Source organism: Peromyscus eremicus, chromosome 8a, assembly GCF_949786415.1.
Source record: "Peromyscus eremicus chromosome 8a, PerEre_H2_v1, whole genome shotgun sequence".
Taxonomy (NCBI): domain Eukaryota; kingdom Metazoa; phylum Chordata; class Mammalia; order Rodentia; family Cricetidae; genus Peromyscus; species Peromyscus eremicus.
The window spans coordinates 88799992-88817362 of NC_081423.1; the positions used below are offsets into that span (position 1 = coordinate 88799992).

Sequence of the window (17371 nt, forward strand, 5' to 3'; positions counted from 1 at the left end):
CTCAGTGGTTAAGAGCACTAGTTGCAGAGCACACAGGTTCAATTCCCAGCAATCCATGGTGACTCCAGGGGATCCAATATCCTCTTCTAACTTCCATGATTATACATGTGGTACATATACATACATGCTGGCAAAACACTCACACACATAAAAATAAAATAAATATTTAAAGATAAATACATTACCACCTAAAACCCCAAAAAGTAGTAGCAGCTCCTGTCACTACCACCACATACAAAAAAAATTTTTTTTAATAATTTATTTTTATTTACTGTTCAATGGTGTTTTGCCTGCACGTCTGACTGTGTGAGGGTGTCAGATCCCCTGGAACTGGAGTTACAGACAGGTGTGAGCTGTCATGTGGGTGCTGGAAATTGAACCCAGATCCTCTAGAAGAGCAGTCAGTGCTCTTAACAGCTGAGCCATCTCTCCAGCCCACAACTGTTAAAATGACTGCAAATTCACTTTCTTCTATCCAAAGACAAGGAAGTCTATATCCCCCCCTCCCCCATGAATTTAGAAAAGCTTGTAACTCACTTGCTTATGACCAACAGATTACAGCAAGGCCCTTTCAGGCTGGGTCAGAAGAGAAATGCAACTTTCACCTTGTTCCTGGGACAATTCCTTACAGGTGCCTCCAAGCCCCCTTGTTAGCAATGGAACTGCCCTGAAGCTACCTGGCAGTATGACCTGTCTACAAAGGGAGACCATATGGGAGCTTGGACATGACCTGCAGAGAAAAAAATGCCTGGGCAGCCCTCAGCTATTCCAGTTCCAGCTGCCATCTGAATAAACACATGACAAACACTAAGCCAAAATTGCCCAATGGATCCTCTTCCCAAGTTCCTGACCCACAACAGTCATGAGATAATAAAATTATTGGGGGGGGGGCAAGTTTGAGAGCTACTTTTTATAAAGAAATACTAAAAACCTTTTATACAGTAAATATAATTTTTCAAATACTTTGTTTTGCTTCATATCACATAAATCACTTAGGGTTTTTGTTTTCTTTCTTTTGTTCCAAATAATTGAGGGAAGAATTTAGCTAGCAACAGGGTGATTTTTCCACATAGAAATTAATTGTTATACACTGTCAAGAGATTTGAAAAATCTGTTAGGGACTAAAGAGATGGCTCAGAGGTTGTCTGTACTGCTCTTGCAGAGGACCAGTACCCCATGTCAAGCGACTCACAACAACCTGTAGCTCTGGAAGGATGTAATGCCTCTGGCCACACCCTGACATGCACATACGCACACACAGACACATAATTTAAAATGATTTTTTTAATCAAAAAAGTTATGTATTGGTGAAAAGGAAAAATTAGAACAAAGTATAATGACTCACTTGTGGAAATGCCATAATGAAACCAATTACTTTATATACTACCTTAAAAATTAATTTACAAAAAAAATAGCATAACAAACAAACAACTTATTTTTAGAAGACATTGAATTTAGTTGAAACGATCTGTCCAACAAGCAGGTACTGGATATGAAGCTCAGGTATTGATTGTATGAAATCATGACATTTTCATTATTTCAAGATGAACTAGCAGATGCACTGATCTGTGCTGCCCTCAATAACAGTCATCTCGTTTTACCTCTTTGTTTTGTTTTTCAAAACAGGGTTTCTCTGTGTAACTGCTCTGGCTCTCCTGGAACTCACTCTGTAGACCAGGCTGGCCTCGAACTCACAGAAACCTGCCTGCCTCTGCCTCCTGAGTACTGGGATTAAAAAGTTTTGTGCTATACCACCTGGCTCATTTTACCTTTTAATTACAAGCTTAATTTTTAAAAAGTTGTAGAGTCTTTTGAAACAAACCCTATGTTAAAAAAGAGGGAGGGGGTAAACTACAGTTTGGTGCATCAACACAGTTGGCCTACAGCCTCTACAGACTGTTTCTTTGCACCATGATTCTCATAAAGAGGAGAGGGGCCGGGCGGTGGTGGCGCACGCCTTTAATCCCAGCACTCGGGAGGCAGAGGCAGGCGGATCTCTATGAGTTCAAGGCCAGCCTGGTCTACAGAGCGAGATCTAGGAAAGGCGCAAAGCTACACAGAGAAACCCTGTCTCGAAAAAACCAAAAAAAAAAAAAAAAAAAAAAGAGGAGAGGGGATGAATATTCTCACCCTGGCCACTGAACAGCTAGCTAATCCAGAGCCTTGTATTATAATCTTTCTAAACATGGTTATCTATTATACCCTTAATGTAATCCTTGGGCCTTTAAAAAATCAAAACAAGCCTGCCATTTATTATAGGAGCATCAACTACCAAGCAGAGCAAATTATTAAATTTACTCTTTGGAACTAAGATATCATTACACTACTCCTGAAAAGAATAGACTTTGTTTGGTTTTGGTTTTGGTTTTTTGAGATAAGGTTTCTCTGTGTAAGCTCTGGCTCTCCTGGAACTCTCTGTAGACCAGGCTGGCCTCGAACTAAGAGATCTGCCTGCCTTTGCCTCCTGGGTGCTGGGATTAAAGGCCTGCGCCACCACACCCAGCCTTGTTTTTTTTTTTTTTGGTTTTTTTTTTTTTTTGGTTTTTCGAGACAGGGTTTCTCTGTGTAGCTTTGCGCCTTTCCTGGGACTCACTTGGTAGCCCAGGCTGGCCTCGAACTCACAGAGATCCGCCTGCCTCTGCCTCCCGAGTGCTGGGATTAAAGGCGTGCGCCACCACCGCCCGGCCAGCCTTGTTTTTGTTTGTTTGCTAATTTGTCTGCAAGTCTAGCTGGTCCCCAAACTTCCAAGAGATTCTCCTGTCTGCCTTCTATTTCCTATAGCAGTGCTGGGATTGCATATAGTCAGCTCTTTACAGGGACTCCAAGGGACTGTGCTGCGTGTGCTTCCCCCAGTCCTTTTCCTGTCCCCTGTCCCCATCTTTTGTCTCACTTGTTGCCTAGGCTGTTTCTGAGTGCAAGCCCCCCAAGTACCCAGGATTACAAGTGTATGTCCAAGTACTGGCTCAGATTTCTTTATTTTATGTGTTATCAGAGTTTTGCCTGCATGTATGTGTGTGCACCACATGCATGTCCGGTACTCTTGAGGTCAGAAGAGGGTGTCAGATTCCCTGGAACTGGAGTTACAGATGGTTCTGCCATGTGGGTGCTGGGAACCGAACCCAAGTCCTCTGGCAAAGTAGCCAGTGCTCTTGACCCTGGGGCTCAGCCCTCTAAGTATGTTTGTCACACATCCTTTTTAAAAACTTACTCATTCAGTTAACAAAACTCTGAAATACATATTATCTCTCTGCTACTGACAGACTGTGCATGTACTCCACGAATTTGTTTTCAGTGAATATCAGCTAGATCTTTATTTCTCTATGGAGGACAATTTTACAGTGGTAACAGAGCTGGATCAGTGAGACAGATCAGTAGGTAAAGGCTCTTGCCACCAAGCCTAAGGACCTAAATTCAATCCCCAAGACTCAAATGATGAAAGGAGAGAACTGACTCCTGAGAGTCATTCTCTGACCTACACACATGCACACAATAATAAAGATGTTAAGAGTCCTATCAATCAAGTCAAAAATTAACAAAAGAATTTGTTAGTCCTATACTTTCATAGCTTAATAATGTCAAAATTACTGAGATACTAGTTAATTCAATAATGACATCATAGAAAGAAATCTTCTTTGTTTCCAGTGAAGTCTTTTTTTTTTTTTTTTTTTTTTTTTTTTTTTTTTTTTTTTGGTTTTTCGAGACAGGGTTTCTCTGCGTAGCTTTGCGCCTTTCCTGGAACTCACTTGGTAGCCCAGGCTGGCCTCGAACTCACAGAGATCCGCCTGGCTCTGCCTCCCGAGTGCTGGGATTAAAGGCGTGCGCCACCACCGCCCGGCCTCCAGTGAGGTCTTAAAGAACATTTGCACCTTTTTCAATTCCACCCATCTTTAATTCACAAATACATATTACTGATGTACGTACCACATAGCAATCGTTACTATGGTATTCTGAATGTATCAAATGCCTCATGACTTTTTTCAGAAATTTAAAATACTTTTTCATTCTCTCACAAAATGATCGATTTAACTAAACCATTTTTTTCTTTAGAAAATTTCTTTCTGTAAAAAAGTTAATCAGTCTGATCCTATAATGTCACACAAAAATACAAGTAGAATTAACTAATGTTAGCAGTGCTAATTTAATGAAGTTTTGTCTCTGTTCTATAACATACAACATTTAATTTATATTCGTAAACTAATTTATGTGTAGAGTTTCACTGAAAGCTGGAGTTGCCTTTCTCAGTGTCTAACCCTTCAATCCCATTTATTCCAAGGACACTCATTTTGACTTTGATTTACAGGCCTTAGGCTTGACAGCTACCTACCTGTGCAGAAAGAGCTCCATCTACTGGTAGAAGAAAACCTACTTCTATTCATCTGCTAAATGAACACAGCAAGAAAATATAAAATGACTCCTAAAGACATACTGCTATCCACACACATCAGTGCATCACTGAACCCTACTCAGAGAAGCAGCTTCTGCAGTAGATGACAATGAACACAGAGACCCACAACTGGGCAATGTGCAGAGTAGAAGACTATGGAGCACTCAGTCCTAACTGAGATATCTATCAAACCCCTCACCTCAAGGCTTAGGGATCATCTACATAGAGGAGAAGATGGAAAGACTGTAAGACCCAGAAGATGACTCCAGGCAAACAGCTAATGCATGGATAAACTCACAGAGACTGTGGCAGCATGCAGACATATGAAGACAAAAAATCTAAGCACAGAGAAGAGGAAAGGTCACAAAGTTCTTGGTCAGGTGGCCAAGAAGCTACTTTCAATTGATATCTGCTGGGAGAGAGGAAGTCAATCTTCTCCAACGGAGTTCATGCATACTAGGTACATCAACCAGGGCAGGCCTCCTGCTCAGAAATGGCTGGCCCACACAAAAGACTCCATGTTTTTTGTGCACTTTTGTTTTGTCTTTTGAGTTTTTTTTGCTTGTTTGTTTGCTTTTGAGAGAGAAAAAGAACATGAAGTTGGGTGGGTAAAGAAGTGGGGAGATCTGGGAGGAGCGGGGGAGGGGGAAAATGATTAAAATATATTATATGGAAAAAATTTAAAGCCAATAAATACAAGAAAAAAATTGATCTTTTTAAAAAATAATCTTAAGGGAATGAACACACTTGAATATGACAATACTGTTTCGGTTTTGGGTTTTTTTGTTTTGTTTTGTTTTTGTTGGGTTTTTTTGTTTGTTTGTTTTTCGAGACAAGGTTTCTCTGTGTAGCTTTGCGCCTTCCCTGGAACTCACTTGGTAGTCCAGGCTGGCCTCGAATTCACAGAGATCCGCCTGCCTCTGCCTCCCGAGTGCTGGGATTAAAGGCATGCGCCACCACTGCCCGGCGGTTTTGGGTTTTTTAAACCCAGTCTCTCCCTATAACCCAGGCTGGCTGGAACTCACTATGTAGGCTGGCCTCAAACTCATGATCCTCCTGTCTCAACCTCACAAATGCTGAGATACAGGTATGTATCACCATATAAGCTCTGGCATTATTTTTATGGAAAAATCATAAGAAAATAATTTTAAAGTTCATAATTATGGACTTGGCAGTGTGCTTCCTTAGCATTCATGATGGCCTAGGTCCAATTCCCAGTACTATAGGCATGATGACACATACCTATAATCCTAGCACTCGGGAAAGCAGGAAGAACAGAAGTTCAAGATCATTCTCAACTACATAGAGAATTCAAGGCCAACCTGGGTAATATGACTCTCAAAACCAACCAAACCGAAAAGAAAAAAATCAAAGTTATCTATACCAACATGCTTACAGCAATTATTTGTAGTAATAAAAATTGGAAATAAATGTTCAAGTAACAAAAAGAAACCTGAAGATGGATACTATCAAATTCCCTTAACTGGTTCTCCTAAAACCAGTTTTTCTAGGTTCAATTAGAGTTTAACTTCCATATTACTGCTAGGCTATTTTTAATAGCAAATGTAATAAAGCTTCAAATATTTCAGTGGCCTCCCATCACCTTAAAACAATATCAAACTTTTTGGCAAACATACCAAGGTCCTAAATGGAGTAGTCCCTGTCTATTGCCCACTCATACCCAATGCAACAGTCATAACAAATACCTGTGGGACTGGATAGAACTAAGTGTAGGTCTCCAGCATCCGTTCAGTAAAGTGTCCAAAGCTCCTAATTTGTACTGACACACGGATCTTGTCTTCATGGGATTTACAGCACAGAAACAAGTCCCCATAGATGAGTTAGATCCTATACCAGACTAGAGAAAGGGTCTCTAGTCATACAGCAAAGACCAATTCAAGTCAGGGAAAGTTCTAAGGATAACAGTAATCTTTGACTGAGCCTTAAAAAAAAAAACTAGGATTACAAAGCGCAAGAATAACTCTCCTAATGATTATTTTTCCACACAACACATAAGAAGTTTTTTTTTTTTTTTTTTTTTTTTTGGTTTTTCGAGACAGGGTTTCTCTGTGTAGCTTTGAGCCTTTCCTGGAACTCACTTGGTAGCCCAGGCTGGCCTCGAACTCACAGAGATCCGCCTGGCTCTGCCTCCCGAGTGCTGGGATTAAAGGCGTGCGCCACCACCGCCCGGCAACACATAAGAAGTTTTTAACACCTTCTCTAGATAGGTAACTTGAGTTCTGAAATGTCTTAACTTCCTACTTCATATAGCTGTTGTACAAACAAAAAGTGACAACAGATAAAAACTTGACAGTGTCTATTTTTTTAATTGATCTGTGTGTTTGTGTGTGTTCACGCCCATGTATACAATATGCCAGGTCATGAGTGTGAACTCAGGGGATAACTTTCTAGAGGCAGTTCCCTACTTCTATCACGTGAGTCTCAGTGACTGAACTCAGGTCATCAGGCTTGGTGGCAACCTGTACTTGCTGAGCCATCTCCTTAGCTCCAGTGTCCAGTTTTTAATACCTGTCAATTATACAAAACATGCAATAATGCTGATTTATAGTAAGGATTAGTGTCACACACCTGTAATCCAGAACAGAAGAGGTAAAAGCAAGAGGATCACTCCAAGTTCAAGACTGGTATGATCTCCAGAGTAAGACTCTTCTGTCCCACAACAAAACAAAATAAAATAAAACAAAACAAAAAATGCTGATTAAGGGGCTGGAGAGATGGCTCAGCTGTTAAGAGCATTTGTTGATCTTGCAAAGGGCCCAGAATTGGTTTCAAACACTAACAAGGTTACTCACAATGATCTATAACCCCAGTTCCAGGAATGTGATGTTCTCTTCTGACCTCAGAGGGCACCATAAACACACATACATACAGGCAAGATCCCCACACACAAAATAAATATTTTAAAATGCTGATTATAACAGTATATTTCAAAGGTTCAGTTTTTTTTTTAAAAAAAAATAACGTCTCAATGTGTACTCCTGGCTGGACTGAAACTCACTATATAGACCAGGTACACCTCAAACTCACAAAGACCCACCTGTCTGTGCCTCCCAAGTGCTGTGATTAAAGGTATTCACCACCACACCTATTGGTTTTAGCATTCTTAAATATGAAAATACCAGTGAACAAAAATGAGGGCCAATGGAAAAAAAACGGAAGAACGAAGTGAAACAATCTATCATAATTTATCCAGGGACACAGTTCTCTCTACAGACCATGTAATTCTTATCCTACACATTACAATAATACAGTAACTGACATTCAAAATTATAATGAATCATAAATAGAACTTTACATTCCGTTAAATATTTTTTAAATATTTTTATTTATTATTTTTAAAGAGTAAGACAGTAGAGTGCTTGCTTGGCACATACAAGGCCCTAGATTCAGGCTACACAAAATTAATTAATTAATTAAAATGAAAATTTTGTGTGCCTTAAGTTTGACCCTTTGCTTTACCTTGAAAATTGAATTATTTCAGGAATGGTGGCATACACCTGTGATCCCAAGACTTGGGAAATGGAGGCAGAAAGACCAGAATTTCAAGGTCATCCTCATCTACACAGTGAGCTTGAAATCAGTAAACTACCTAATCTGTCTAAAAAGAAAAATATGACCCAAGTGTGGTAGAGCTGTTACACAGAGAAAGCCTGTCTCAAAAGACCAAAAAAAAAAAAAAAAAAAAAAAAAAGAAAGAAAGAAAGAAAGAATAAAAAAGAAAGAAAAAGAAAAATATGAAAGAAAATTGAGTTATACGCTAAATGTGCTAAATTACATGCTAAACAATAAAATGTTAGCATGTGTCTTAGTCAGGGTTACTATTGCTATGTAAAAACACGATGATCAAAAGCAAGCTGGGGGTTGGGGATTTAGCAAGTGATAAGGCCCTGGGTTCTATCCTCAGCTCAAAAAAAGAAAAAAGAAAAGAAAAAAGAAAAAAAAAAGCAAGCTGGAAGGAAAGGATTTATTTGGCTTACATTTCCACACCACCAGAGTCCATCATCGAAGGAAATCAGGACAGGAACTCAAACAGGGCTAAAACCTGGAGGCAGGAGCTGTTGCAGAGGCCATGGAGAAGTGCTGCTTACTGGCTTGCTTAGCCTGCTTTCTTATAGAACCCAGGACCACCAACCAGCCCAGGGGTGGCACTACCCACAATAGGTTGGGCCCGCCCACATCAATCACTAATTAAGAAAATACCCTACAGGCTTATTGAAACATTTTCTCAGTTGAGGCTACCTCCTCTCTGATAACTCTAGCTTGTGTGAAATTGATATCAACTAGACAGCACACATGTTATTATAAAAAGATAAATCAACATGAAAAAGGCAGAAGCCATGATTAAAACACACATGCCTCAAGAAAACCAAACTACTGCCTGTCTGAAGAAAATTAGATAAATCTTTTAAAAAAAAAAAAAAAAAAAAAAGGCTGGAGAGATGGCTCAGAGGTTAAGAGCACTGACTGCTCTTCCAGAGGTCCTGAGTTCAATTCCCAGCAACCACATGGTGGCTCACAACCACCTGTAATGAGATCTGGTGCACTCTTCTGGCCTGCAGTCATATATGCTGTATACATAATAAATAAATCTTTTTTTAAAAAAAGAAAATTAGTGTACAAGAGAGCACTTAAAAGAAAAGAAGCAGCCAGGCGGTGGTGGCACACGCCTTTAATCCCAGCACTCAGGAGGCAGAGGCAGGCGGATCTTTGTGAGTTCGAGGCCAGCCTGGTCTACAGAGCAAGATCCAGGAAAGGCGCAAAGCTACACAGAGAAACCCTGTCTCGGGGGAAAAAAAAAAAAAAAAAAGAAAAGAAAAGAAGCAATGAATAGAAAATCTCTTAATATTAAAACTATCTAAAAAAAATAAAATAAACTTACTTCATTGCTATGTCATAACCATAAAGGAAAGAAAGAAAAGAAAAATGCTATGACATTTTGGTTTCCTCTTCAGAAACCAATAAAATCAATTAGCACATTCAAATAGCAATAGCCCTCAGGAAGTCATTATGGTACATAGGCACATTCATGCTTAGAAACCTAAAAGATGCAATGAAGTTCAAATTTTTAAAGTCTTGAATTAAATAAAACATGCAGTGAAATAATATTAAGATACAAATATATTTAAAGTGAGATTTTTAGAATGAATTTTCCTTACATATAGGTCAACTTAACATCTTTACTGCCAAGGATTTTTAAAATTAATAAGAAACAGCATACAAAAACACTGCACTTACAAAAAGGTCTAAAATAAAGGTTCTGGATAAGTAATCTGCTATTACTCCATATCTAAGAATTTAAAATATTAGAAACTACACTAAACTGCTTTTTCCAGCCTTTGATTTTCAAAAACAGTAAGAGTATAAAAATTATCCCATTTTTTTCACTATAACCAAATATATAGAATATTTTCAACCCAAACCATTTCTTTTTTTTTCCCCGAGACAGGGTTCCTCTGTAGCCCTGGCTGTGCTGGAACTCACTCTGTAGACCAGGCTGGCCTCACACTCAGAGATCCGCCTGCCTCTGCCTCCAGAGTAAGCCACTACGGCAGGGCTGCCAAACCACTTCTTACTGCTGTAAGGAAAGCCAGTATTAGAGACCTGTCACGCTACAAATTATACAATATATAATCAATCCATTCTCCACTCTCCATATACAAACTGAAATTGATAGTGTCTGAGATAGCCCATTTTAATGATCAAATGCTAATATGTTATAAAAACTAAAAGTAACTTGATAGACCATTCCATATCTTCACCAATGGCCTACAGAATCTCAAATTTGAGATTAAATTAGTCCCACTTCTTAGCATCAACAATATCCCAGTTAACTAGTGGATGGATTTTAGGAATAGTCTGTGGAAAATATCCATTGTGGGCAGAGATTTCATGAGGTGGGGGTGGAAGGCTGAGAGACAGTCAGGCAGACCAGCTATGAAGAAAGAAATGTTAACACCTTTCAGCAATGGGCAATTCTCCATTAAGGATATAATTAACTACAGTTCATAAAGTACCTTGGAATCAAAGGTACTCCATAAATGTAAATTTTTAAATGGCTTTAACTTAGAGCAAAGAACAGTAATCTTAAAACATCTTACAGCCCAAGTGTATTATAAACCAAATAAAAGTTCACTGTGGGATTTTTTTTTTTAAGTGAGTTTTTTTCCTTTATTAGGGAACCCAGTCTTAAATGAACTGTTAAATACTTAATCTAAAGGTATGCCAAACATTTCTTAAGGTCTTAACAAAGAATCAACTTTTTTTTTTTTTTTTAAACAAAAAGAGGCCTAGGTTAAATATTTTATTTGGCTTCTCAAGATGGACTGAGAAGTTGGGCACCAGCTCCAGACCAATTCCTGGACGCACATCAAACACAGCCCTGTCATTTATCCAGTCAGTCAAAACAATCTTTTCCATCTAACCCTTTTATGTTTGTGTCCTAAAAAGCTGCTAATTGAATCCAGCTCTTGAGATCTATTTGTTAAAATCTATAGTATTTAATTTGTAAATGATGAACAAAAATGAAAAAATATAAGTTAATGTTCCTTGCAAAACAGAGGAGATTCCACCACATGTAATCAAACAGAGAACAATGTTTTTAATATTTGTCAGACTTTGAGAAAACTATTCACAGGCAAATACCCAATGGCTTTAAGAAACAGAGTAGTTCAACTGTTCAAACTGTTTTTACAATCAAGAGGAGAGGACAGAGTATTTAAAATTCTTCAGAAAAAGCTAAGTATACAAAATCACTCTATAAATTTAGTCTAATGTATCCATCCTCTTGCTCAAAAACTAAGTGTGATCTTTTTCCTCTCACTGGAGGTTTCCGTAGAGCAGAGGTTATCACATTAGCCTAGCAAACTTCACTTGTGAATTTTTATAACATATCATATGCAGCAAAGAAATGATGGATAAATAAAAGATCTACTGAATCACACCAACCCTCAGACACTGGGATGGGTGAAGAGGTTGAAGGTGCTTTCTCTCAAGCCTGAAGGCCTGAGTTTGATCAGCAGGATTCATGAAGTGGGAGAGAAGTCCCACAAATTGTCCTGTGACCTCCGCATATGTGTGTGTGTGTGTGTACATAAATGGAATAAAAACCTCAAAACTCATTTTATCCAAAGAAAATCAAAATCCCTCTTTTCTCTCCCATGTATATATCCCAGAAGGAAACAATAACAGTCTATTTCTGATGGGTTTTGCACACCCATACTCAGAGTTTCTTTCTATAATTACTGACACAGGCCTGCCTAAAAAGAACAGCAACAGATAAATTAGAGCAACCAAGATCCTTTATAACTGTGTTCCACTGACTCTCCCCCAGATAAAGGCAAAAAGAGATGAAAAGCATCCCCCAATATAGCTTTTCCATTAAGAAACAGTTAATAATGCCTTGTTGTTTTCCCTAAGGAAAAAAACACTTTCAGGTCAATAATACGCATATATTTTTAATTACTAGGGGTAGGGGTGGTATTGTACATGAGTAAAGGGGCCTGTAAGAGGCCAGATACTTCAGATTCCCTAGAGCTAGAGATACAGGTGGTAGTGAACCAAGGTGGGGGTGCTGGGAATAGAATTCAGGTCCTCTTCAAGAACAGTACACTCTCAACCGCTGAACCATCTCTCCAGGCTCAAAAATAAAGTACTTTTAAGCTGTAGCCAACAGACCTTCAAGCTAAATTCTCAAACACCAAATACACTACAAGTTATCTAGAAAGTACAGCCAGTGGACTGGCATTTAACACACAAGCATTCAACTACAAAATTCGTCCACGTAAATTTCAAAGTTTAGTGTGGGCAAATGTAATTAGTTTATTCTACACTGGCACAAATGCATATGAATCTCCTACAAAATGCTATCTTTCTCATCACACATCTGAATACAAATGTGGACAATTGACTTCCCATAATGACGACACTAGCATAGGGACAGTAGTTTCAATTACACGCTTAACTAAATACAATTTTCCCTTAAAATGAGGGAGATGTAATCACGGAAGAATATCAGAAGTGGCACGGTAAGCAAATTATATCTGTAATATGTTAACAACTCGATGCACCTGGGGACATAAACAGTTTTGTCTTCTCTTTAACAAATCCCTCTGAGCATTCTTTTCCATTTAGAAAATGGTGAGGAGTGTGGAGAGAACCGGAGAAAGTTCGCTTGAAAGTTTGTACGAGTCCAGACTTAGAAATACATCCAAAGCAAGTGTTCCTAAAACCAGGTCTGGAGCTAAGACGTGAGCCACCAGTTCTGCGGCCTACAAGGAACAACCCCAAACACGCTACCCTACAATCAAACAACTTCCAAAACACAGCGTGTACAATGAGCCGGGAGTCGTGGGATCAGGCAGACACACCGGAAAAGCCAACCACAGTCTCAGTCCCTCCCAGAGACGTGCGTTTAAGGTGTGTGGCACTGGCCACAGAGGTTGGCAGCTGGAGAATAGGTTTCACACCCGGGCATGGGTGGGTGTCCAAGTTAACAACCGGGGAACACACACACACACTCCCGTTAAGCACCTCACTCCATATTTAAGGAGTGTTTACTGCTCCCAATCAGCAACCGGATTCGGTAATCCCCTTCAGGACCCCACCTGGGCAGTATAGCCCAGAGGCTGCTCCCGTGACCCGAGGAAACCAGACTTGGGGACCTCAAATCCACCCTCCCCAGGAGCCCCACGGGCCACACTCGGCGTTCTGAAGCATTTCCCAACCCCAGTTAAGTGGTTCTCCAATGACTCCCTGAACTAGGCCTTCCCACGCCCGCATTCCCTTCCAACGCACCACTGACCGCGACCCCGGCCCTCCGCCCGGCCGCAGGCGCCGCAGCCGCCCGCCCTGCTCACCTGTCAGGCGCAGCTTGACGGGCCCGTTCCTCCGGCCTCCGGGGTTAGACATGTCCCCGGCGGCGGGGGAGGAGGAGGCGGAGGAGGCGGCGGCGGCGGCGGCGAGCGGGCGGGCTGGGCTGGGACGACGGCGAGGCGCGGAGGAGTCACCACAGCGGCCGGGACCGGGGCCCGAACAGCCCGCGCCGCGGCCGCCAGGGCCGGAGGGTCCCGGATGTGCCGAGCGCCGTCGCCATGAGCCGCGGAGGGAGCGGGACGCAGAGCTCCCCCCTCCTCCCACTTCTGCTTCCTCGGCCCGGGCCGCACAACAAAGCGGCAGCCGCGGCCGGCCGCGCCGCCGCCTCCGCCCCGCGCCCCAGCCGCCTTCCCTCCTCGCGGCCCGCCTCGGCTTCTTCTTCTCGGTGCCGCAAGGCCCGGGAGCCGACGGCGCGAAGTCTGCTGAGGCGGGCGGGTGATCGGTCGCTTCCTCCTCCACCCGCCCTCTTGTCTGAGGGAACCGGGTCCTGGGGCCGTCGCCGCCGCTGCCGCCGCCGCCACTCGTCGGCTCCTGGGGGCGGGGAGGAGACGGGGGCGGGGCCGGCTGCGGGGCGGGGTTGCGGTGGGCGGGGCTATGGCGACAGGGGCGGGGTTGTGGGCGAGGTCTCCTGCGCCTGGGGCTCCGGAGGAAAGCCGGACTGGGCACCGGCCGCAGGAAACGCGTGCGCCGCGGCCCAGACCCAGCTCCGAACTCCACCGCCCGGCGGCGCCGGCTCTGTGGCACCAGACGGGGCCTGCTGACCAGCTCACTAAAAGAGAGCCTGTGTCCCTACAGGGCAGACTGCCCATGTTAGACGCCCACTGCGCGCCCTGAGAGGCTGGCGAGAGGAAAGTTAGAACCGAGATAGAAGAATTGATTCAACGAGACGCTATCCCCACCCCGAACGTTCCAGCAAATTCCCAGGAGTGCTTAGCTCTTAGTATTGTAATTGCCACCTCCACAGACTCACCTGATGGACCAGATCTGGTTACCTACCTGCTCGGACTTTTCTTTTTCTAGCAGCAGGACAGGCATAGGGAGATGATACAAATACCGCCAAGGATGGTGAACAAGATAAGTGGGCACTGTGAAAAGTACAGGCAATACTGTATTTTGCTGTCCCAGGAGGAAAAAGGAAAAGGAGTGTGAACGACACTCTGATACTGTAACTACACTAATGTGAACTTATTCTTGACAAATAAATAATACAGGTGTTTTTGGTTTTTTTTGTTTTGCAAGGTTGGGATGAGAGGACAGCCTAATTAATAGTGAATTACATTGCATCAACCGCCACACATTTTTATGCAGCCATCTAAATGGCAATTGTGGTGACTTTGTAATATGGAAGACTTTATATGTAATGCAAGATTTAAACGGAGAATACAAGTTGCATGTGCACACAAGAGTAACAATGAAAACTGAAGATAAGAGCATGGATTTGTATCCATGTTAGTTTTGCTTAAGGCTGCTATAACATTAATGCAGTTTAAACTGTTCATTGAAGTCTAATACATTTTAATCCTAAACATTGTGAATGGTTAAGTCATTTCACTCTCCAGCTGAAATCCAAAAGTGTTTCATAGGTCTGAATACACTCCTACAGATTAAAGTGATCCCAAAATCATAAGTTCTAGCAGTAAGACTTAAAATACAAGGGACAGCTCTAGAAATTCAATCAAGAAATAAAGAGTGCTTATTATTCACAAAGCAACGAACGGGGTCCTTGAGAAACACTTCTTTGTGCTATGTAAGATCTGAAGGCCCAGGAGACAATTCCCACAATAGTTATTGTAGCCAGAGAACAATAGCTACATCATTATTTCAGAAGCTGGGTTGTGACAATAGACTGAGCAACCTGATGTATGCATTCACATTTGCCTGGTTCTTATGGCACACACTTTGTTCCCAACCACCCACTAACATAATTTGTAGCTTTGTATTGGGAAATGGAAATTATGATATCAGAAAATGGTGGGGAACCCAGCAGGGGATGGGGGGTGGAGGGGGCAGACTGACTTAGGAATTTGAAGTAATACCTTCAAATATGTGGTAGCTCAGGAAAATTGGTATAGGCATAATGTTCAGACAATTTTGCTTAGACTTCCCTAAATATAATGCTTTAAAACCATTCAATATAGGCTGGAGAGATGGCTTGGTGTTAAGAGAACTTCTCTTGCAGAGGACCTGAGTTCAATTCCCAGCACCCACATGGTGGCTCACAACCATCTGTAACTCCAGTCCCAGGGGATCTGACCAAGCACGGTGCATGTGATACACACAGATAATGCAGGCAAAACACAAATACACATAAATAAATCCTTTTAAAAAACTGAAAATATAGGAAATAAAACCATTCAATATGTTCACAACCTCTGTATGTGTAGTGTTAAGGTTCAAACCTAGTGTTTTACACATGATAGGAGGCAAGTATGCCAACACTGGCAACATTGATTTATTGATTTATTGATTTATTTGGGTTTTGGCTTTTTTTGTGGTTTTTTTTTTTTTTTTTAGGGGGTTTGTGTTTGTTTTTTGTTTTTCAAGACAGTGTTTCTCTGTGAAACAGCCCTGGCTGTCCTAGAACTCACTCAGTAGACCAGGCTGACCTTAAACTCACAGAGATCCTACTGCCTCTGCCTCCTGAGTGCTGGGATAAAAGGCATGCGCCATCACCACCTGGCAATACTTTATTTATTATTTTAGCTTTTATTTTTTCAGAATGGGTCTCACTGTGTAACCCTTGCTGGCCTGGAACTTACTGTAGAGACCAGACTGGCCTCAAATTCACAGAGATCCATCTACATGTCATGTGCCACCATGCCCTGATCCCAGTAATAATCTTTTAAATCTGGGTACATGGGTGTTCATTTTATTATTATTGTTTTCTTTAACACATTAAATATGTGATATTGACTTTAACTAGTAAATGAAAAACTAGTAGGCCCAAACCACAGAGATGTTTGGACCAGAAACCTTTAAGGAAAAGAGAGTTTGTATGCAACCCCAAACCACCAGGGGATATTTTGAATGTACATATAAACTATGCAGAGGCCTAGCAGATGATAGCTAGAAATTGGTAAGGACAAAGACAAAAAGTAGGGGTTGAGACTCATATCAGTTATATGCATTTAAATGTTTAAAAAATTTTCTTAAAAAAAAGAAAATAGCATTGAAGAGGGAGAAATGGCTGTTCAGTATACAGCAAAATATTACTATGAGACTCATTCATCCAACTAATGATTTTTGAACTCCTTCTATGTACTGGATACAGTCATAGGCCTGTTCTGAGACAGAAAAATAATAATTAAAGATCAGTCTAATGGAAGAAAACTGTTTGAATAAGGGGAAGAAAGAAGACTGGGAATATGGCTCAGTTGCTAGAGTGGTTGCCTCAAATGCACAAAGTCCTGGGTTCAAGGCCCAGCTTGCATAAAACCAACACAGCACACACTTATAATCCAGGGCATCATCAGTTATGTAGTGAATTCAAGGTCAGCCTGGGCTATATAAGACTCTCTCTAATAGTAATAATAATAATAATAATAATAATAATAATAATAATAATAAAAACAAGAAAGAGGGGAGGGAGGAGGAGAAGACTTGTTTTCAATTAGCAATAATCGCGCCTCGGATAAACCTCATTGGCTATGATACTGCCACTGCGCAAAGCTGAGGAGAAGACTTGTTAACATTGATTGGGTTTAAATAATAGGGCACTCAGATCCATATCAGGTTTAGAAACTACCAGCTTATGGTTCTGGAACTTGAGTGGGCATCAGCATCACCTGGAGAACTTGTTAAACACAGATGGCTACATCCCACACCTGGGGGTGGGGCTAATGGGGTCAATCTAAAATGGAACTCCAGTATTTACTTTTATTTATTTATTTATTTATTTATTTATTTATTTATTCATTGTTAGTAGGTCTGGGGGTGGCAGGAGCGAGTGTGTGTGTGTGTGTGTATGTGTGTGTTTGAAGGGATAACTTTGTAGAGTTGGTTCTCTCCTTCCACCTTTACATCAAACTCAATTAGTCAGGCTTGCAAGGCAAGTGCTTTTACCTATGAGCCTGTCTCCACAGGCCCTATTCTTTC

At 41.3% G+C, this 17371-nt stretch overlaps 1 protein-coding gene and 1 pseudogene across 1 annotated transcript in view; both read right to left on the minus strand.

The window, feature by feature from the left end:
* The window catches only part of Smurf2 (SMAD specific E3 ubiquitin protein ligase 2), a 106051-nt gene extending 92677 nt beyond the window's left edge, over positions 1 to 13374 (minus strand). The window contains exon 1 of the mRNA XM_059271999.1: positions 13261 to 13374. Within this exon, the coding sequence (XP_059127982.1) occupies positions 13261 to 13312 (52 nt within the window). The 5' untranslated portion in view covers positions 13313 to 13374. The remainder of the gene's footprint in view (positions 1 to 13260) is intronic.
* A 3490-nt stretch (positions 13375 to 16864) lies between these two features.
* Positions 16865 to 16947, minus strand: LOC131918195 (U4 spliceosomal RNA; annotated as a pseudogene).
* Between the last annotated feature and the right edge of the window lie 424 nt (positions 16948 to 17371).